The 23,497-nt window shown below is 47.4% G+C and overlaps 1 protein-coding gene across 1 annotated transcript in view; it reads right to left on the bottom strand.

Moving 5' to 3' along the window:
• STK24 (serine/threonine kinase 24) overlaps window positions 1-22,973 on the bottom strand; it is a 103,233-nt gene extending 80,260 nt beyond the window's left edge. The window contains exon 1 of the mRNA XM_082434667.1: window positions 22,549-22,973. Within this exon, the coding sequence (XP_082290793.1) occupies window positions 22,549-22,590 (42 nt within the window). The 5' untranslated portion in view covers window positions 22,591-22,973. The remainder of the gene's footprint in view (window positions 1-22,548) is intronic.
• Window positions 22,974-23,497: the final 524 nt, after the last annotated feature.

The following is a 23,497-nucleotide window of genomic DNA, read 5'->3' as shown; positions in this document are numbered from 1 at the left end:
TTACCTAAGCAGACATCAACTAATTACAGGAATTACCCTGCAGCCATACAATGAAATACCAAGCAGCCACTCAAAATAATGCTGATTTACTGCCATGGAAAAGAATCCCAATGTTTAAGAAAGAAAAGCACATTACAGAGCAGTACCTATAGAATAATTCCATTTTTGTTGTGTTTGTGTGGGGCGGGGGAGGAGAAGCAAGTAATATACATTCACAGAAAAAAACTTTGGAAGGATGTACACTAAAATATTAACAGTGGTTATCTATTTTTTTAAATCTGTTTTTCTGCATTGTCCCAATTGTTGAAACTGAGCTTATTTTGCAAATTTACTAAGAAAGGCAGAACTACAGCATTTCCATTTTCAATGAACAGACACACATATATATACTAAAAGATCAAAAAACGCCAGGCCTAGGTTCACAAAGGAGATTTTCAGTTTACAGTCCAGAATTCTTGGATCCAACCATTCTGGCTACAAAAGAGCAGTTATCAGACCTCTCTAATCCATTACCCTAAACCAGTCTATTATAATAAAAAAGCTAAAAGCAGCAAATGTCCTTCTATATTAGATTAAACATCCTGAATTATATCATACCAAACACTGTAATTACTGCATTACTTTTAAACAATTCTCTCCATAAGGAGAACCAATAAACAAAAGACTAAAAAAGATAAATCATCTGACAAATCTCAAGAAGACATAATTCCTGCCATATCTGCATTTATTTTTAAACCCATGTGATTTTTTTTTCTGAAGCTAAACAGGAAACATGAAAGTTTAAAGAAATTGGGAGTTCATGGGAATTTCTCAAGAGGTGGAGATGTAATTCAGCACTCCTCTTAAAAACTTTGCCATTCTAGGTTTCACTGAAGAAGAATAAGAACAGAAATAAATTACGTTATATGAAGTCGTTCCATTTAAAAGACAGCACATTTAATTACGTGTGCCTTCTCACTTGCAGGCAAAGAAAAAGACAAAGATGTGACAAGACACATGATCATGAAGCCGAGGCTGGGGAGGATGCAGGGGTCCAGCTGATGAGTCGATTCACCTTCCACAGCAGACCCTGCTTAGGGCCCTTTTAGAGCCTGCGCGTGGCACTGGTCACCGTCTCCCTGAAGACAATGTTCTCCCGTCAGGTGTGTCCCTACCAGTCCAGGCAGATCTCAAGTGGCCAGACGCATAAATGAAAAGACCCCCTCCCTTCACTGTCAAAGACCTTCTTCCTTTCTTTCCATCATGTCACAAAAATCAAGTAGCATTTAAGTAATTCATTTTAGAAGCCTTTTTATTTGGGGTTTTTTTTTTAATGATGAAATTATCAGACCTGTCAAAAAGCTTAGGTGATATGGACACTATATCCATAAGGTGACCAATTCTGCCAAGAATACGGTGCACAGGGACTTGCTCCCGTTCACCGGCCAATTCAAGCGCTTCTCAGAGGCCTCAGCCATCTCAGGACTGCCCGCTGTCCTTCCACCAGGCCTCCTTCCAACCAACCCGAAGATAAGCAGGCTGGCTGCTCACCTTCCCAACTATCACCCAAAAGGGCCTTCTTATCTCCACTCCTACAAATGCAGGTGGCAAAACCTCCACCTGGAAAGTTAAGTCCCATTTCTCACTTCAAAAAAAGGCATCGAGAACCAAGCAACAAGCTCAGAAGAGCCAAGAAGATGGATTTTTCTCCACTAAAAACGGACACAGCACATTAACTCTTTGTGTTTGTCACGTGAACCCTCTCAGAGTTATTCACCCCTTCATCTCTGGGGACCCTCTAACGCCTCAGCGTTCCTTCTTCCCATACCTGTTTTCAGGCACCATTTTTTTACATTAAAAAAATTAAAAAGATGCAGATAAAAAATTTCACCAGGGTGCTGACTGCGAGTTGTTTTCCCAGTGTTTGTACCGAGACACCTCTCGTCTGCTGACTCTCGGAAGGGTATTGATGCCACGAGGGTGGTGCAGGGGAAGGTCAGGAGGTGTCACCTTTAACTGCCAATCACTGTTTTCTCTGCAAGGCCCCCAGTTTTGTTCAGCGATCAACCCAATAACCTTGGCCTTATTACCAACTCTTTCTGACCAACTGAACAAACTGAAAGAAAGCACAACATATACAAGTAGTAACCTTTTCTACATGTCAGCATCACAGCCTCAATCAGCCATGTGATCAAATACTCCAGTGAATCAACCCCCAGCTGTAGCTCCTATCCGTACTGAACTATCTGCTGCTAAACCCTCAGGGAAGTGATGTCACTTATGGCGTTGGGTCACCAGTCCCTCCCTTCTCCCTTGAGAACTCAACTGAAACCCTAATTCTTGACTCCAGTATGTAAAGCCACTGGAGAACCTGGCATAGTGTGAAGAAAAGAACGTGGCACCTGCAGCCAGATGCGCGTGGGTTCAAATCCACCTCCTCCTACTAGCTATTTGTTCTCTAGGACTTGGTTTACTCATCTGCAAAAGGACAAAAAAAACGCACACATACTATAGTTTTCCTGAGAATAAAATATGAAAATTAACTTTTTAAAACTGGTACATAACAAATGATCCCATGTTCCCATTACAGTCTGATCAGAAGCCTTAGCTGCATTCTTCTTCTGAGTCACAACTGCCAAATTACGTGCAGCAGTAGTTGAAATGCAGACAACTGGCACACGGTAAATTTCAACTAACGGCTGGATATGGATAGATAAATCATGCAAGTGTCAAGGAGTTGACCCATCTCAAGGCTTCATCCTCAAATCACACACCTGACCACATACACACATCACTGCTCTCCCTCATACCACATCTTTCTCTAGGAAAAACGAATGAACCACTTAATCTACTATATGACCTTCAAGGTGCATCCTGACCCAAATCATGACCCCGGGCCAGGACCACAGTGGTCCTGATGCAGAGGCCTCTGCAATCGGGCTGTTGCTAATACAACCTCACTGGTAACTCCATCCTGAGACTATAGATAACACACACTGCGAAACACAAAGGTCTCAGTGAAAAGAATTTTTTGCACAACCTTCTGAAATACAGTCAGCGAACTGTCAACTAAGCTCAGCAACTTCCTCCATTAGCCTAAGGCCACCCACCTCTTCCCTGCCTGCCTCTGCTCGGTGTGACCTCAGAGCAGGTTGTCACATCTTACAACTCTTTCATTTAATGACCTGACTTTTCTACAGGAATCTCACTTACTCATTTAACATATTCACACATTTATTTGCAGTGGCTAGAGCTGTAATGCTGCAGGGTCCCCCATGACAGTCAGATTCCATCTTCCGCAAAGGGGCTTTCATCCTGACTCATGAAACATCACTGTCAGTTGTTACCAACTGAGATAACGCTTCAGAGAAGGTAAAAGCTCGTTTCTTCTGCCTCTTTTGTTTTTCCCCCTTAAAACAGGAGCAGCCCCCCTCCTATAGTTTTGTCTTCTGAAAAGACAAACCACCAGTAACCATCACCCAAGTCCAACTGTGCTTCCTAATACCCTGGCCTCCCATGAAGGTTCACGGCCACAGCCACCCTTTTCCTGGATGAGAGAAGCCCCAGAGCTCTTGACTCAAAGGTAAAATCACTCATTTGCAAGTCGTTTTTGTAAAAACTGTCCTGTTTCGTTCTAGAGGCCCAATTCTAAGTATGCAAAAGAAAACGAAACCATATATACTGTCTACTGTGCTTCAAGTGTATTCAACCCAATTTAAAAAACAAACAAACAAACAAATCTCTCTTCCGAATCAGGAGTGAAAATTAAGCTCAACATTTTCAAAAGAGACATACAGAATACTGTGACCAGCCTGTAAATATCAAGCCTACCCAGACTTCCAATCTCTCCTTATTTTCTGTTCCCCAAGCAAATCAGAAAGAAGCTGAGAAGCCACCAAGGCCACTTCAGGGTTGATCTGGATTATCCAATCCATTAAGGAGACACCACCTGATTGAAACCCCCATCATACTTCCTCTTCCTTTTTCAGCACTTTTATCGTACTCCAAACAAAAAGCTTCCCCATACTTTCTCGTCCCCATTATCTCAGGAAGGAGGAGGGGAAGGAAAAACCGTAACGTTACTCATGTACACCCGTCACCCCAAACTTCAGCCAATTCTAGGAACAGATCTCTTCTGCCTGGAGTGCCCTTTACCCACTAGAGCCCCTTAAAGAACTGCTCAAATACACACCCACATGCCACCTCCTCCAGGAGGGCTTCCTTTCTTTCACCCACTTTTTGGTTAATATCACCCTGTACCACCAGCGCTCGCCGGAGTCTGCCAACGCCAGGCTATAAGCACATTAAGGACAGCAGGCGCAGCTCGCCCCCTTGCCCAGCCCCGAGCATGGTGCATTAAGCACAGCAGACATCCACTAAGTCTCTGTTGGTTGAAGAATGAGCATCATGGCTCATCAGGAGTATTAAAAGCACTTAAGTGCTGGTAGAAATTGGACTGCTTAAATGGTCTTGGTTAGAGGTTAGTGACATTTCTGATGGAACTGCTGTGAAAGGGAAGAAAAAAACATCAAATGGAATTCCCAGCCTTCCCTTCAGTTCTAAATGCAAGACAGTGAACAATCCTTTGCAATTAAGGCAACCACAGACTCCTTGCCTTCAACATTAGTTACCCCTGGGGAATAAAATCATACAGTTCTGCACTGTTTGATTTTTTTTTTTTTTTACCATTAGTTATATATTACTTCTATAATATTTTAAATAAATTAAAATTTGTAACAGCTCAATTTTTAGAAGGAATCTTTACGGGGGGGCAGGGGGGGCACCATGTGGTATTTTCCCTTCTTAAAATTCCCAACAGCCTCCCACAGGAACTGGCATTATGGCAAGGGACTGAGACCCTGAGGACCAAACCGAGCTCAGGATTGCAGAAGCTAATGAGGAAAAAAACGGCACATGTTCACAGAACAATATTTCAGTAGAATCCAAATGACATGCTTTAAAAACACCCTCCTTGATTTTTAGGGCAGTGAAACTATTCTGTATGATACTAGAAGGGTGGACACATGTCCTTACACATTTATGAAAACCCACACAATGCACAACAGCAGTGACCCTAACATAAACTATGGACTTTGGGTGATAATGATGTGTCCGTGGAAGGTCATCCCTAATAAAAAGTATAATCTGGTGCAGGACACTGATGGGCAGCAGAGAGTACCTGGGAAAATCTCTGCATCTTCCACTCAATTTTTCTGTGACCCTAAACTGCTCTAAAAAATAAAGTCTAGGGCTTCCCTGGTGGCGCAGTGGTTGAGAATCTGCCTGCTAATGCAGGGGACACGGGTTCGAGCCCTGGTCTGGGAAGATCCCACATGCCGCGGAGCAACTAGGCCCGTGAGCCACAATTACTGAGCCTGCGCGTCTGGAGCCTGTGCTCCGCAGCAAGAGAGGCCACGACAGTGAGAGGCCCGCGCACCGCGATGAAGAGTGGCCCCTGCTTGCCACAACTAGAGAAAGCCCTCGCACAGCAATGAAGACCCAACAAAGCCATAAATAAATAAATAAATAAATAAATAAATAAATATTTTTAAATAAATAAATAAAGTCTATTTTTAAAAATGAGTATCTTCATTGTTCCAGTTACCCACTCCCCCAAACAGCCCATACCTCCCCAAAACACTCAGTGCCCACTACTCTTTACAGAATTTTTAAATGGGCCATTTCACTTTAATTATTAAAATTACCTCTGGCTAAAACTGTAATAAATCAGGAGTTCTGATTTAACCTGCCAAGTTTTATAAATTGACATCTCCAGACCCCCAAGTATTCTAAAACATCGTGCCTCTTAAGAGATTAAACTAAACCAACTAGATGGATCAAACTCCAAAATCCCCTTCTCATTTAAAACTGGCATTTTAGGATGCTTCAACTGTACAAATATTAAAGAAAATTATTTTAATAACATAATCCCCAAACAACCCATCCCCAACACGGCTTTCATTTTTCCTGATTCCTCTCCAGGGTGCACCAGGCCGGTAAGAAGCACCACAGGAACCCTAGCACCACCCATGTGGGGTAAAACGAAAGCCTGCCAGGTTTAGAGTTAACCTAGAGGCTTCTACAGCAATTTTTGCCCATGTAACCAAACACTAAGACGTTTGAACAACATCCTTGTTAAATTCTGCTACCCAGTTGATTCAAAAGTTACTTACTAGGGCTTCCCTGGTGGCGCAGTGGTTGAGAATCTGCCTGCCAATGCAGGGTACACGGGTTCGAGCCCTGGTCTGGGAAGATCCCAAATGCCGCGGAGCAACTAGGCCCGTGAGCCACAACTACTGAGCCTGCGCGTCTGGAGCCTGTGCTCCGCAACGAGAGAGGCTGCGACAGTGAGAGGCCCGCGCACCGCGATGAAGAGTGGCCTCCACTCGCCGCAACTAGAGAAAGCCCTCGCACAGAAACAAAGACCCAACACAGCCAAAAATAAATAAATAATTACTTCAGGCATGACATTCATTAAACTACACATTAAAGAGCGTCAGGGTCAAAATTAAGTACATACTAGGTATTTGGAACTCTGGCATATGACTTATCTAATAAAACTCCCAGCACCCAAGAAACTGCAAGCTGCTCTCGACTTCCGGACAATCAGCTCATGAACTGCTCCCACTGATAACAGACCAGCCACACAGCGCCCCTCCCTGCCCATCCCCCCACCCTGGGGCCAGGGGTGGAAATCACTGACACTGTGACAAAAGAGTTCAGAGTAGAAGGCCTCACAGTGAGGAACAGGTGAAGCGAGGTGCAGCACCCAGGTGCCGGTGAGATCTGGAACTCGGGCTCCTCCCTTTCCAATCACCCTCCCCATAGTGCTCACGCCCATTCTCATATTTCGAACCACCCCCTGATGACCTAATTCGTAAATCACCAGCCTCGGTCCCTAGCCTGCACGCTTCCCCCAAGCTCCAGACCCAGGCATGTAACCACCTATTCCTTTCCTCCACCTACATTCCAGTCACCTGAACAGAACTCCTTACCTGCCTAGGTTCTTCATCATCTATGCCAATCGGTGGCCCCATGATTCATTCACCCACACACCCAGGTCAGATCCCTAGAGGCCATCTTAGGAATCCTTCCCTCCATCACCCTCACTGCCAAGCCGGCCCATTCTGCCCAGGGCTCCCTCTTGAATCCCATCCAGCCACCAATGCCTCCGTCCAGTCCCACATCAGTGCTCTCCTACCTGAGGGACCAGCCTCTGCCCTCTCCAGTCCAAGTGCCAAACTTTCAAAACAAAATTGGTCTCATTCTGCCACTTCAAACATTCCTGGGAATTTTGCATCACCTAACAGGCCAAAGCCCAAACCACTCAGCATTGTCCTTTATGAGCTGGTCCCCAACTACCTCTTCAACTTCAACTCTCTTGTTCTCTTTTTTCTTTAAAGTCCAGCAAAACTGAATTCCTTGCACTTTTCCAAACACTCTGTGCTATTAAAAAAAAAAAAGAAAAAAAAAAACAACTCTCAAGCTTTTGAACATTCTATTGTCTGGATTCCTTCCGCCTTTTTAAATAAAAAAAGAGCTCAGGCATCATTTTCTTTATTGAGGTTCAAACTGCCACCTCTCGATATAATTACTCCTTCCTCTGTGTTTCTTCTGCGCCTTATGCTTCCTTCTACAACTGCATTTATCCCAAGGAAAAGTATGTTTACACACGTGCCTCTGCTCTTAGACTGTAAGCCTCCTGAGCACGGGGTTATCATTTATCTTCCTAATCCCAATGCCAGCACAGTGTCCGACACATGGCAAATCCCTCTGCAGCCCTAAACATCATTCCTGTATCATGCCATCAATTTTTCACTGCCTAATATTCTACCTATTAGATATCTATTTAGATCAACACACATTCTTTCTTCCTCTAAAACTGCTACTTTTATGAACTAGTATAAATGCTTTTCCAACATCTACCTAAAATCAATTTTAAAATGAAGAATAGGAATTTTCATTGAGAACTTCTCAATGAAATGTAGCAAAGAGGGACTCACGCCAGAGCTGCAGTATCAGGAAGGCATTAAAGGATGAAGAACAAAGGTACTGGTGGTAACCGTGAGGCGCAGCACAGTACAAGAGACCGATCTGAACTCAGAAATGTTGCACGGGACCAGTTCTGCACCAAGAAAAGTCAAGTCTTCCTTCTTCTCCAACTCTCTTATACTAACTAGCTTCCTGCCTTCAGAACCAGGAAGTCATAGTTCAGTTAGGCTTTTCTAAGTTAGCCTCAGAACTTAATCACCATTTATAAATTCACTTCTGTAAGAAAATGTGTGGGACTTCTAACCAACACACTTACAAGTGAAATCTGAAATGTACTTGGGAACTGCCCATAGTTTAAACTTTATTTCTGACACATGAAAAAATTTGCTTCTTTTTGCATCAAACTGTAACAGTGGTGATCATGGAAATAGATTACAAATAAAAACATTAATAAATCCCTTATTATTTTTTTTTGTTTTATAAAATAAATGGCCACACTGACTACATCACTTCCTAGTATTTCAGCTTAAAATAGCAAAGATCTTTACGAAGTCTGACAACACGTCCTCTTTTTCTTTCATTGCACTTTTATGCAACAAGTTTCCCTTTCCATGATCACTCTTGTAAGAGTTAAATAACTAAAGGCAATCAGTCACACAATAAAGAAAAAATTGCTTTAATTTGAATAAAGAAAAAAAGCAGAACGGTTCTAGAAAAGTTCAGTAATGCTCTACTTTCATACTATTGCCTTGTATTTCTCCTTAAGTTTTTCCATTCATTAAATATATATGGTAGAAGGGCAGCAGCACAGGTCCACGCCCCTAAACCCAAATCCCCAACGTCTCTGAAAACCAAGAGTTTTTCATGACTCCCTCGGAGGGGAGGTCTAAACTGATCTGAATCCACGTGGCAGGAAAACCTGAAGTGATGCGGGGCTATTCGGAGCCCCAGTCCCCGAAGCCAGGTGCCCGTGGTCAACACTGGCACCACCACCGCCCACAGACCCTCGCTCACATGTGCGCCTTGGGCAGGAAGAAAACGCGTACACGCGGTATGTGTGATTTCAGTGACTACAGCCCCGTCACTCAGAACGCATCCACTATCAAACGGGTAAAAAGCACACCCATCCTCTTGGTGCGGGGAGCCAGAATGTTCATTCACAGCAGTAATTTTAAGTCACCGTATTTGCACCTGCTATTGTCCCGTGAATTTCTACATCTTCTACAACTTTTCACTAAATCAAAGACTAAAAAGAGACATGCAGGATATAAACTATTTTAAAACTGGAATGTTGATCACATATACGAAATATTCATCTGAAGAACACAATCCAGCCAGGCAGGATTCCCATCGTTCCACTTGTTCCATCCACCGCAGAGAGGAGTCCGGAAAGGAGTGGTCCTGTGGTTCTGAATTAATGCTCACATGAACGCGTGTGTACACACGCAGAGTCTCTGTGGGCCCCCATCCACACATAGGGTCCTCTGTTTAGGACACAACTGTTGCAGGGCCAAGGGGCCCAGCATGAATACGTAATACCCCTTGGTGAGTGTCTGGCTTACTGATGTAAGTGAAGCAATCACCTACAAACACTCATGAAATAACCACCACAGTGCTTTCCAATAACACTGTTGTGGGAGGAGGAGGATGGCTAATTTTTCCTTCTCCAAAGGCAAAATGAAAGCAGCAAGGTAATTCTATCTAACCAGCAGAACCAAACAGGAATGTGCTCTGGCTAGAACTCCGTGTCCTAAGGATGGGGCATGCTTTACCTCAAAGAGGTGAGTCAGAAATGCCATTAAAATCATCACAAGGAAACTTTCGTGAAAATGGGGGGTGATATTTACCATCCAATTCTGAGTGGAAAACAATGTACGAAACAACGCCTGGAAAACAGCTCTATTCAAGTAATGGGATTACAGATGCTTGTGCTTTAAAAACAGTTTAGTGGTGGATGGACTGAGGGGTGTTTTTCCATTTCTGCACCCATCTTCAGACCCCCACTTCACACTGTCTTTTACAAGACTATGTGCAGACAACATGGCCAGTCTGGGGAGGGGGCTCCAACCCTGCAGCAGACAAGCACCCGGAAGCCCTCCCTCAAAAGGCCTTCGAGGCACACAGCCCCCAACTGAAACGATAGGGATCCCCGCTGCTCTGATGCACAAGGACGAATCGAGAGAGGGATCATTTTTGTGGAATTTCAAAAACAGCCTTATTTAGTGGCTGTAGCTAACATATTAAGAAATAATCTATGCAACAGGCTAGGTATAAAAACATTGAGAATTTTACCATTTTAAAAAGGCTTAAGGACTTCCCTGGTGGCGCAGTGGTTAAGAATCCGCCTGCCAATGCAGGGGACACGGGTTCGAGCCCTGGTCTAGGAGGATCCCACATGCCGTGGAGCAACTAAGCCCGTGCGCCACAACTACTGAGCCTGTGCTCTAGAGCCCACGAGCCACAACTACTGAGCCCACGTGCCACAACTACTGAAGCCCGTGCGCCTAGAGCCCGTGCTCCGCAACAAGAGAAGCCACCGCGATGAGAAGCCCGCGCACCGCAAAGAACAGTAGCCCCCGCTCACTGCAACTAGAGAAAGCCCGCGAGCAGCAACGAAGACCCAATGCAGCCAAAGATAAATAAATAAAAATAAATAAATCTAAAAAAAAAAAAAATTGCAACTTTAAAAAAATAAATAAATAAAAATAAATAAATTAATTAAAAGGCTTAAAAGTATTTTACCACCTTCATAACAATTAATTTTCAGGACCTTGAGGGTTTTGTTCCTTTTGGAAATATAAGAGAAATAAAAAAATAACACATTTTTGATGCACACGCATATATGAATATTTATTTATTTATTCTGGGAGAAAGGCTGAGAAGGTCTCCTCTCAAGAAGCATTTTGCTTCACATAAGCAGTAATTCATCCAAGAGAAAGAGAATACGTAGATCCCTGGGAAAACTGCTTTTCCATTAAAAGCTACTTTAAACCATGAGATCACTTTCAACTCTGACTGCTTCACGGTATGGGGAAATGGAGTTCCACCCGGCAAGAGCCAGGGCCACAGCTTCGCGCTGCTGGCGGTAATGGCCCCGGGCCCGCTGCGGAGGGTGGCCTGAGACCTCCACCACTGTCAGGTGTACAGATCCCATCACATCCTGCCCGCTGCACAGATAAACACAGGCAGCCTGTGTCACCAGGCCAGGAAACGCAAGCAGTTTCACTTCATGTAAGCACTTCATTTTTTCTTGAAGAAGACAATTGGGAGGAAGGCATTCTGAATGACACAAACAGGGGTTTTTACAAACACTTCAAGTTCTTTATTAACAAAGGAAAGAGGAGAGCCCAAACCTCATAACTACCTTTCCAGACACAGTCCATCCCCTAAGTCTGCTTAATACGCCATTTACCCTTATACTGGAAAAAGCCATACAGCGAACTGCAAAAAAATTACAACACACTTAAAAAAAAAAAAAAAGGTCTCCTACTCCTCCCAAAACCATCCTCAAATAAGCAAGTCCAGTAAGATCAAAGTCTAGCTAATCACAGTACACTCTAATAAAAGATTGCTAATAGAGAAATACGGATATCATTTTTTTGAATTAAAAATCAAATCAACTATTTACACATAAAAGCACAAAATCTCTGACAACTCAAACATTAAAAAGACTATTGGTCCGGAATAGTATTCTCAGTTCAGAGACATATGTACATCTTCAGTTAAGTGCTAAGCAGAACAACTACAAGAAAAGAAAATCGATTTTGCCCTGAGGAGGCCACTCATTTCCTAGCTGTCCCCTCCCTCCACCAGCAGGTGTTCCTCACGGGCCTCGCATCATGGGGGAGCTGGACGGACTGACGGTGGGGACGTTCCCTGAAGGTCTGCCCGTACAATCCAATTAAGAAAAAAAAGGCAACAGAACACAAATACTAACGGCTCACCAGCGGTTACCGGGCAGAGGACTCTGGGGCAACCCTGCGGGGCAGGCAGGCTCTCCCGCGGGGCGAGGGGGTGGGAACGCAGCGCACAAGGAAGCCGGGTAGGAACACCAGGCCCTGAGTTCTGAGCTGGAGTTTATGTTTGGTCAGGAAGCCACCAAAGGTTTTTAAGCAGGGAGCGACATGATGAAAACAGTTGAGAGATGATCCTGGCAAGGCTGTGGAGGAGCTTCAGGCTCAGGGCTTCTGTTCTGGTTCAGGGTTTTCCAAAAGAACCATGAAGGCTAGTTCTGAGAGATGCATTTCTTAAAAAATAAGGTTCCAAAGTCAAAAAGACATGGAGCACACATCTTCCTCTGCCCCCTAACAGGTGTGCAATACATGCTACCATAGTAAAAATTCTAACAATTCTTTCCATTAAAAAGCCTATTCAATTTTCAAAGTTAGACCTGTGGTTCCGAAGTCAGTCTCTGAAATACACGCCCTAAGTTGCAAGCACTGACTTTCCATGACTTTCCATGACTTTGCACTGAGCTGCTCTTCAAATGGGCACCGCTGTACGGTGCTCCCAGGGGGAGCAACAGGGATTTAAGGATTTTTAATTTTGCAGTGCAGCGGTTCTCAAAGTGTGGTCCCTGCGGCAGCCACACACCTGGCAGCTTGTTAGAAATGCAAACTCCACCAAGCCCTCCAGGTGATCGATGAGCATAAACGCTGAAATCTCAAAAGCACTGTTAGATTACAGTATACTTTTTTCAGTTAATATTTCTGCACAGTTCAAAACAACCTGGGCAACACCTGAGGGGTAACAAACAGAAGTCAAAGGCTGCCATCCCTCCCCAAGGGCAGCATGAGGGCTCAGCAGAGACAACAACGAGAAACAGACCAGGGACCGGTCACCTCCCCCCACTCCCACAATCCTGAATTCCAGGAAGTCAATTAAGAATAACACTGGGACATGAACAAAGTCTTCTTCAAACGTGAAAAAACAAAATCGTGGAAATAAAAGTGACCAAAATACCATGAGTGACCAGCCCTGAACTGGGCTGGTCTCAGGGAAGCTGGATGCACAATTTGGTCGTGAAGGAAACAGCAGCCACGTGGGGGGCGGGGGCACTCTGGTGGAGGGAGGAGGAAAACACAAATGCCAGCACCAAAAGTCAGGGAGTCGGGGCTCTGCTCTCAGGGCGGGAGCCTTGGTCGAGTTTCATTAAGCCTCAGTTTTCTCATCTGTAAAACTGGTCTAACAGCCCTTCCCTCAGCAGAGGCCCCGAGGATTAGCCAAGGGCATAAGCTGCTCCTCCCTCCCTCCTTGCATTGGAAGGAGCGCAATAAAATTTAGTTCCCTTCCTACAAGGCTCCCACTAAGGGCATCAACATGGGAGCACCAAAGGACCACTTGCTTTTCCCACTTATCTATTCCGGTAACACAGTGCAGCAGAAGGAAAAAGCCACCCGCCTCCTGGTAGGAACTGCTGAGGAACTGAGCAATTCTTTGTACTTACGTATCGTTTTCTTTTTAAATTACCTCTCAAGAAATGTTTGGTACAATGAAAGGGCATCAAACCCGGGAAAGAAATGCTCAAACAAGACCTTTCTACAGCAGGTTCTCAGTTCACCAGGAGTTCAGGTAGCAATTTAACGACTATGAGTCAACCGCACTGAACTTGATTTTAAAGTGATGCTGGGAAACTGTGCGTAAAACAGCTGCTGACCAAAACCAGTCCCCAGGTTCTGGATTACTTTTCATTTCCACTCGTTTACCACTGTATGTTTCTACCTCCAAAGGTGCTCTGTTCTAAGCAGGAAGCACACTCTTGGAGCCACGTATCCACTAACGCGAGCATTTGAGGGGCAGCACTGAGCCACGCGCGGGATTCCCGAGTCCAAGGCGCCTCGTCCCCAGACACGTGCAGACTGGGTCCCCCCACGGGCACCTGACCCACCCTGGCGGTGGTGCTGCCAGCTTCCCAGGAAGCCTACACTCAATCCCGGACCAAAGCTGCACCCCCAAAACATCAGTCGACTTAAGCAAATGTTCCTCCAACAAGATACCGTGGGGCGCCCTGAAAACGGTCCTGTGCCCACAGAATCCCGAGACTAGAAAATGAGAGACAGAGGGAAAGAAAGCATTCAAGTCGGGGAGGTGGAGGTCACAGACAGACACACGGAAAAACGAGGGTGTGTGCACACTGCCTTTTTCTTACAGAGAGAAACCAGAAGGCATCAAATGATGAAGAGGAAAGCGGCTCAGGAGTCCCTCCCCGCCCCCACGGACCGGGCGGTCCTGACCTTGGAATTCAAATTCTATTCATTCATCCATAAATTGAAGAGCGTGATTTCCAGGTAGAGAGCACGCTGAGCATAAGATCTACTTTGGTCAATCCTGAAACCCCATTGAAATCACAGTATAAAGGGGGTTTTCTTAAAAAAGGCTTTAAACCTCCACGTACCAGGAGGGGAGAGAACACCCGCAGCAAGAAAATTCCAGAAGCTGGAAAGTGGGTGGGGGAAAGAAAGATGGCGAAGACGGCAAATGCTAAGCCCGAGGCAGGGAAAGCAGAGAATCAACTGCACCCACCCTGCCGAATCCCCAGGAGAGCAGTGACTGCGAGTCCTGCAGAAGCGGTGGGACGCCCAGACGGCCTGCCCGCTGCCCACGGCCAGGAAACTGCCCCGTGCCTCCCCAGGAAAGGAAACTGAAAGCATATTCTCTGCAAAGGAAAATGGAGGGTTTCGGGAGCAAGAGTGAAACTACACGGGGCACTGTGCCCGCCCTCAGCGCCTTTCCTCATCCAGAGCGAGCCTCAGGCGGGAGTAGGGACCACGAGGGGACAACCACCAGCCCACCGGGAGCAGCCGAAGGCTCACGGGAAGGCTTCTGCAGGGAGGCACGATGTATAAAACGCGATACGCAACTGACATCAGCCCTTCCTCACCTCTCATGCCCGCTAGGAGCACCTACATCACTGGGGTTAAAAAAGCCCCAGTCAGGGTTCAGACTTCCAATCAGCCTGCCCCCTACGCTGAAATATGAGTGGACATTCGAGGGTGGCCTCTACCACAAAACATAGAGACCAAAACCAACAGGGGGGCAAAGGGGCCGTGGAGGAAGAGAATCTATTCCGAGGGCAAAAACAACATAACTACAATTAACATACTCAGGGAGATGAGAGCAGATATGTCAACTGAAACAAGAAAGCAACAACATTCAGAGAATCAAAAAGAGCCCTCACAATTTAAAAAACGAGAGCAGAAATGAAATACTCTTTGGAAGAGCTGGAAGATAAAGTTGAGACAATCTCCCAGAAAGCCAAGGAAAAAAAAACAAAGAGATGGAAAACAGGTTTCAAAGGGTAAGAATACTTGAGGACCAGTCCAGAAGGTCCAGCATCCAAATAATAAAGAGTTTAAGAAAGAGTGAACATAGGAAATGGGAGAGGAAAGGGAATCAAAGAAACAATTCAACAAAAAGACCTGAGTTGTCTGATTAAGGGCCTATGAAGTACCTGCCACAAAAAATAAGAGGAGACCCACATCAAGACACATCATGATGAAACTTCAGATTACAAAGAAAAAATTCAGATCCTATGAAATTCAGGAAAAATGAAACAGCTTGCATGCATAGATTCCGGTATCGGTGTGGCGTTGCATTCCTCAACAGCAACACTGCAAGCTAAAACACAGTGGAGCTGCTGTCACAATTCTGAAGGAAATAATTTCCACCCCATGACTAAACACCATGCCAAAATATCAATCGAGGGGAAAGGCAAAAATAAGAAACTTGCAGATATCCAAGACCTCAAAAAAACCTATCTCCCATGCACCCTATTCACAGGAAGGCCACTACAAGATAGGCTCCACCAACACAGTCATGGAAACCAAGAAAGATGGCAGGAGACACAGAAAACAAGCCATCCCGAGAGAGCAGCCCAAGGAATCCCGAGGATGAAGGCAAGGAGGACAAGGGATGGCAGAGGGGATGCCAGCGATACAGGTTAGGAGGCTCACAGGAAGCAGTCTCCCTCCAGAGGAGTGAAAGGGACAGATAGCCTGTGTGCTTCACCTGACATTCCCAAGAGGAGATTTCAACAACTGGCAGTGGGTTTGGGGGTTGAATAAGTTACAAGTGCTGCTACAGGCTAAATGTTTATGCCCCCTCCCCAAAATCATATGGTGAGACCCAACCCTCAATGTGATGGAGGTGATCAAGTCATGAAGGTGGCGCCCTCAGGATTGGGACTGCTGCCCTTAATAAGGAGACACCCCCCCCCCACCAGAGCACCCCCTGCCCCTTTGCCCTGTGAGAACACAGCCAGAAGCAGGCCCTCAAAAGACACAAAATCTGCCAGAGCCTTGATCTTGGGCTTCCCAGCCTTCAAAATTGTGAGAAATGTTTGTTGTTTAAGCCACTCAGTCTACAGTATTTTGTCACAGGGGCCCAAACAGACTAAGACAATTACATTTCCCAAAAAAAAAAAAACTTCCAAATAAGATTTGAAAAGTAATCCTGGTTTACTCATGGCTGGCTGGGCTTAGTGTTTCCACAGTCACGTTAACGTACACACGAATCTAACTGAAGTCACCAACGTAAGTGCGCTGGGCACAGGGAGGGGAGGGACACGGGAGGGAAGGAGGCAAGGACACGAGAACTAAATCCTCATCTTCAGGGTCCAAAGTCTACTGACAACGCCTGAAACTAGGGAAAAAAGAAACAGCGATTTTTAAATGCTCTTTGTGAACAAAGAAGTAACAACAACAACTGCCAGCAAAGAGGATGGAAGGGGCTGCCTTGGGAGGGGGTGAGGGAAGGAAATGGAAGCCAAGGGCAAGGAACTGCTCTCTCCCAACAACCCTTACCACGTGCATAACTTTTCAAATAAAAACTAAACAAAAATTCTAAGTAATTAACATAAGACAAAGGATTTGGACCTACACGGTCCTTTCAAATCTTAGGGCCAGAAAGTCTTTTTAAAAACAGGAAGAGACTTAGTGGGAAGATAAATACGGGCTACGTATTTGGTAAGCATTAATGTAAAACTCGAAAAGTTCCCACAATGTATTCGGATACCAACAGGGCTCCTTCTACTGACCAAGACCCTCCTGAAAATATAATGGAAGGTCTGTAAGTGGACAGTGCCATCCCCAGGGGCGTGCACACCAAGTGCCTTTGTAACCCACAACCGGGATGCTTTATACTTTGTCCCAAGCAAAGGTACATCTCATCTTATTTTCCCTCCTCTAAATCTTGGAAACCAGGGAACCATTTAGGATTAGGAAACTCGGCATCCACCCCAGGAGCCAGGTGCTGTAACAGCTCTGCTTTTCTCCTTCTCAAAGCACTGAGCACTGAGAGTTTGAAAGGTATTGCACTGCAAAAACAGGAGTTACGGCAGGGAAACGACCAGTCAGTCGGATGACAGTGCTTGACTCTGAGGGGCAATAGAGGGATAACAGAGTTGACTTCTATTTCCTGCGCTCATACCCGCCACGAGATTCCATTAATGATAACAACGCTGAGCCCAAGCACCAAAAAAAGCCACAGCAGGACTGGGTTGGGTGTGGTCCATTTCCTGTAGGTATGGAGTTTCCGAGCAGGCAATTCTGAATCACAGGGAGAAATCACCCGAAAAGAGAGCAGAGCGGCCCAAAGATCCTCAGGCTCCTGGACCCTGGCCTCAGTGTGACTGTAAAATACACTAGGAAGAAGCAACAACTACCGACAGGCTCATTTCTTCAGGAACTCCTCACGCCGCGTCTCGTACCAAAGTCCTAGAAAAACTGTTCAACTCAAAAGCTGTGTCAAGTCGCATCAAATAAGTAAACTCTGCTCCACACGCCAGAACAGTGAACTCAAAGATGACCACAAAAATTACAAAAAGGAACAAGAAAGCAACAATGCCACTTACCTGTTTAACTACCCTCCGCCGGGACACTGTGCTACGTTAGCAGCCTAGAAAAATCTAATCTGACCAAGTTCTACTTGAAGGTCACTGGTTGTATGTGAAATGCTATCAAGAACGTTCCCTGATACGGGATTAGAACCAAAATGCCCTGGACTCCTCCAAGTTGTTTTCTTTTCATAATCTTCTGACAACCCTCCCCCTCCAAAACTGACTTTAAGCAAAACAAATTCTTAACACTGTTAAATTTTGGTGATAGAGAAGAGGGACTATGAAATCTTGAAATGGGTATTTAAAAAAAAAAAAACCTTAAATATAGGCTACTAACAACAACAGAATGTGTCTTTATTTTCCTCATAGCATAGAGCATGGGAAAAGGTCAAAAGCAAGGCGCGTGGAGAGTGATAAAGACTATAAAATGTTGGCTAAGAGTTCACATTACAAGGTTTGAGGCAACCTTGCTGAAAGGTCCACCTGCGCTGCGGGCGGACACGAGACCCTCCCACCCTTCAGCCTCCTCCTCTCGCTATCCCGGGGGCCTCTCGCCCAGAGAGCCACCGCCGCCTTCCGAGCCGCAGCCAGCGCTCCCAGCATCCTTCCACCTTGGCCCACCACGTGCGCCGCCCCAGGCGGCGGGGAACGCGGGCCCCCTCCCCGGCTGCCGCCCCTCCAGCTCCAGGGCCCCGGCTGGGCGCCGCGAGTCCGCTCTGCTCTCGCACCCCGCGCCCTGCTCTCTGCGCCCCCCTCCCCCGCTCATCTGAACCTTCTCGGGGAGGGCACCCCAGTCGGCCCCCGCTAGGCCTATGACCTCCTGAGCACCGGCCAGAAGGAGGGTCTCACCTACACCTGCCGCGGCTGCTGCAGAAATGTGCCGCAAGGACGCGGCTCGTCCAGGCCAACGCTGGACCACATTCTACGGGTCAGCCTGGCCCTGGAGGTGCCTTCAGGGCCTCCACCTCACAAATACCCTGAACGTCCACACACGCGGAGGCCAAAAGTACGAGAGCACTTAAGGCAAGATTAAATGCAGCTGTCCTTCTGTTTGTCTTCACTTCCCAGATTTCCAGAGCACACAGGTTTCCCCAGGGTAAGCAAGAGCACTGGTGAAAAGTTCCCAACTCACCCAAACTGGCCATTAAACGTTTCTCTCTCTCCCCACACAGAGGGGCATTCTCAGCAAAGGTTTCTCCAAGCAGCCAGAGAAACGCAAAAATGATGTTAATACGTAGAGACTTTGCGTTTTCCAGCTATTCCTGTAAACGGTCTGTACTTTCAAATATGAGAATATCTTACATGTATGATATCCTCAAAACATGCTAAACTAACTCAGGCCCTGTCATACATGTTACATATCAAATTAGTATAATTCAGTCAGCTGTGAAATCAATTTAGTTTTGCAACAGCTCTTTGTTTTTCTTCTTAATAAAATGCATCACACAACAGTACATCACAAGTAGTGAGGATGAGGACTGTCTTCTGAAACCTTTACTTTCAGGTCTTGATGTAAAATATATTTCTTACATGGGTCACGGTCCAGAAAGGGTTTAAAGTGACTGATAAAATTCCATTATAGAAACTTATAAACCAAAATCTAATTCTTTTTAAATTACAACTTACGCAACTAAAAGCTGATGGATGCTGCCGCCTCCAGCTGAAGCTGAATTAAATCGAGAGAAGCAACAAATGTTCAGCGAAGGACAGGGGGTAGTTAAATCCACAACTCAACCTAATTTATGTCTATTCGTAGTTACTACATTCAGTTCATGATTTCTATTTTCTTCCCCCATGCTAATATGAAACTGGGGTGTGGGAGGTTTAAAAAAAAAAAAAAAAAGGAAAGGCCCCTGGCAGCCTTCATGAAAAGGTTATTAAAAAGGATCACTCGTAACTCACTCAGATTTACAGTCATCAACCCCTCACCAAGCACCCGGCACAACAGTGTTCAATAACGGTTGCTGATTGAACAAATAAAATACCGTATTTTAATTTCTTCAGCAAACCCAAGTTGGAATGAAATAAGCACTACTGTTTGCTAGAGTAATAATAAAGCAATAATACAGCATGGTGAGTTAGAGAATAGGTCTTGAGGGCAGGAAAGACCTGGTTTCCAATCACAACTTTGCCACATAAGGCACTATCTCACCTTGGTCAGTTCAGTCTCTGCTGGTTTCCACATCTAGAAAATGGCATACATTACACCTATGCCTCAAGCAGTACCAATAAGAATCAAGAGGCATAAAAATGATTTGCAAGACAATGAAAATGATGTTTTCACTGAAATTATTCTGTCAATTCAGGTTTATTTTTTAAGCATCTTTGCCTAGGCTGCCTGAATTCACTCTGCTGTCTTTCTGAAATTTTTAAGCCAACGCCTTATGAACCCTCATCAGGAGATGAGAGAGGAAAAAAGGGAGGTTATGGGATGTATCAGGACACAGCACAGGAGGGTTAGTACTCCTTTCCTCCTGTTTTAGCCTGGAGAGCAGTCCGAGGCAGGTGTGCCTTTAATTTAATCCTCCACAACAACTCTGAGGAAGGCCTCCCTGGGCAGCAGCAGCTGCCGATTCAAAGTAGGAAATAAATGTGCTGGTTGTTTTTCTTTTGGAGTGGAAGGGAGAGGGAAGGAATGTTCTTCCCCAAATGGCACACTAAAAACAATCATCATACAGTGTGTAGATGCACTTAAATACAGGGGTGACTCTGTCAGAGGCCACCTTCATGCCCCTAAAACTGTAACAGCTGAAAATTTGGTTGTTTCAACCCAACAAAAATTTATCAGCCTTTACACTGAGGAAGCACAATAGAAACAGTTCCCTTGTAACACCACCTAGGAAATACATTTGGGAGGCCAAATTATTAAAAGAAATGTACCTTCTTTTCCCAAGACTTAAGAATTCTGGCCCACACTCTTGAAGAAAAAAATTAAAAGGGGAGAACAAAAAAAGTGTTGAGACTAGACACCACCTGGTGACCATCTGATACTGACTCCAGGGCACCAGCCAGCGAGGCTTTAAGTACCTTTTTAAACTGATTCGCTTTCCACAAAAGCTGAATACCTCCATGGTAAGCTCTAAGTGAGGCAAGTGTGCTAGATTACAACCTGATTAACAGCATAAGAGTCTGTCTAAAGAAAGTACACAGCAAACGTATTTTTTAATCATTACAAGAGGCCCTTCTTGCCCTGCTGGTCAGAAATAATTTTTTACCCAGTTCACCCTGCCTTCCTGTCTCTAAATTCAAACCAAACCAAACCAAACCAAAGCAGGAATTTTTAGGAAATACCAAGAAACCACATCTGATTTTTACCTAGCGGTCAGCAGAAGCTTAGGTTTTAAATGCGTGTTGAGTTTAACAGCTCTTTACATGAGATTCAAAGACAGTTTTCTTCAAGCACCGTCAAGTTATTAATGTTAACTGTTACAACATTTTTTTTTAAAGAGGCTAAAATTCTGGTAACTTTGTGTTATTATTTTTCTACATATCAAACTTGAACAATGAAATCGAGTTTTCTTTTTCAGATTTAGAGGGAGAGAAAGAGAGAAATGCTCTCTCTTTAAGGAGGGGGCAGATTCCCGGCTCCTATGGAGTCCAGGTCCGAATACCGCACTTCGCAGCCCTCAAGGGTGAGGGGGGGGGGGGGAAGAAAATGAGCCCGTAGAAGGCTATAAAATAAATAGTCCACTGGGATACTTGTGTTTGTTTTCTTAAAGCTCCTCTGCTCCCTTGCTCGGCTAGCCTGGGAGAGCCAAACTTTAAAGACATTCCCTAACTCTACCGTCAGATTTAAATGCCAAACATTTTGCCCCCATTTACACGCTTACAAACATTACAAATTAGCCAAGGACGGTGGTTTTATCTTTCAAAGGGCTAAAAACAGTCCCCGATGGCGAAAAACCTTAAAGCATCCCTGTAAATTTGGAATTCAACTTCTCCCCCTTTACCCCACTCCAAAAAAAGTCACTGAGAGGCCAAGAGGCCACAAAGTGGCAACGGAGAGGGTTACTGGGAAGGGACTCAGCTGCATCCAATCAAGACTCCAAGCCAAAGCCCTGGGTTCCGGGATCCACACTCGAGTGTATGCTGTGCCATCGATTCCTTCTTCCAGAAGGGTTGAAGGCTCACACTTTCCCCTCCATCTGCACCGGGAGGAAACGCGCGGAACAGACGCGCTGGAAGTGGAGCTGGCGGTGGCACCTTCCTCCACCCCACCCTGCCTCCTCCGCCCTCCAGGCCCGGGACGAGCCGTGGCGCGCCCGAGGCCCTCCCCCGCCCCTAAACTTTACCGCCCCCTCGCCGAGGGGAACCGGGGCCTCCACCGCCCCCCGCCCGCGCCGGGGCCCTGAGAGCGAGTCGGGCCTCCCAGGGCATTTCCCCACATCACTTCTCCCCGGGAATGGGCCGGCGCGGGGCCTGCGGCTCGGGAGGCCCCGGGGGGGGAGAGGGAAGCGAGGAGGGCGCAGCGGCCGGCAGCCCCACATCCCACCCACCCCCCCGACCACCGCGACTCCCGGCCGGCGAGGCCCGCCTCCGGGCCGCGGCCCCCAGGCCCCTGCACACACGCCCCAGCGGCCGCCGGGCAGGGCACCCCGGGTGCTGCGAGCACGACGCGGGAGGCCGGCGCGACCCCGGAAGGTGCAGCGTGGGGGAGGGGCCGTGTTTACACCGCCAAGTTCCCCGCTTCCGCCCCGGCCCGCGCATCCCTCCCTCCCCTCGGCGGCCCGGTCCCTGCCTACCTGCATGCCGGGCAGGCCCGACTGCACCGGGGAGTGAGCCATGGCGGTCAGGACGGCCACTTCCTGGGACGGGACGGCCGGGCCGCGGCGATCCGCGCGGGCGACGAGGCCCGCGGGCCGCGCGCAGCCCTCGGGCGGCGGGGCCGGCCGGAGCCCAAGGCCACCCCAGCCCCCGCGGGTCCCGGGCCGGGCGGCGGGCTCAGGGGCGAGCGGCGGGCCTCGTCTCCATGCACCGCACTGGGGAGGGGTTGCGAGGAGCGCGGGGTCTCCCCGCGAGCTGCCGCCGCTACCGCTGCTGCTGCTGCTGCTGCTCGGCTAGAACCTGGCGGCCTGGGCCCGAGCGCTGGCCGCCTGGAGTCGGAGTGGACGGGCACAGCCGGCCGAGCCCGCGAGCGCCGAGCCCGGAGCGCGCCCCGCCCCGGCCCGGCCCCCGCGCCCGCCCCCGCGGCCCGGCCGGGGACCCCGCCCCGCGCTTCCGGGAGGGGGAGGAGGCTCGCGGCCGCCCGGCGCCCTAGGCCGCAGCCGCCTGCGCCGCCGCCTGCCGGAGCGGGTGGAGGTCCGCGCGTCTCCTGCGGGCTGCACCGCCTCGCAGCCGCCGGGGCGGGGCGGAACGGAGCGGGGAGGTGGACGCGCGGGCGGGTGCGGGGAGGGGGCCTCAGCTGAGGCGACCCCCGGCGAGTGGAGCGCGGGGACCGGTCCGAGCCGGGGGTGGGCCACGTGCCCATCCCGCCCCCCAAGTACGGGCCGGTGGGGCGCCCAGCGGGTCTGGGCGGTGAGGGCGCGGTGAGTACCAACTCTTACTCTACCGTCTCCCTCCTGCCCTCCACGCCAGCCCACCCCTCTCCGCCTGGCCCCGGGGCAACGGGCTCCAGGCGACCTCCCAGAGGGCAGAGCCTCGGGCAGGGGGACCGCGGGAGGGAGAGTGCCCAGCGGAGCCTCAGCCAGTGGC

Source organism: Balaenoptera physalus, assembly GCF_965194825.1.
Source record: "Balaenoptera physalus genome assembly, chromosome: 18".
NCBI classification, from domain to species: Eukaryota; Metazoa; Chordata; class Mammalia; order Artiodactyla; family Balaenopteridae; genus Balaenoptera; species Balaenoptera physalus.
The sequence above is the reverse complement of the archived record's forward strand: the minus strand, read 5'-3'. Positions and strand labels throughout refer to the sequence as shown.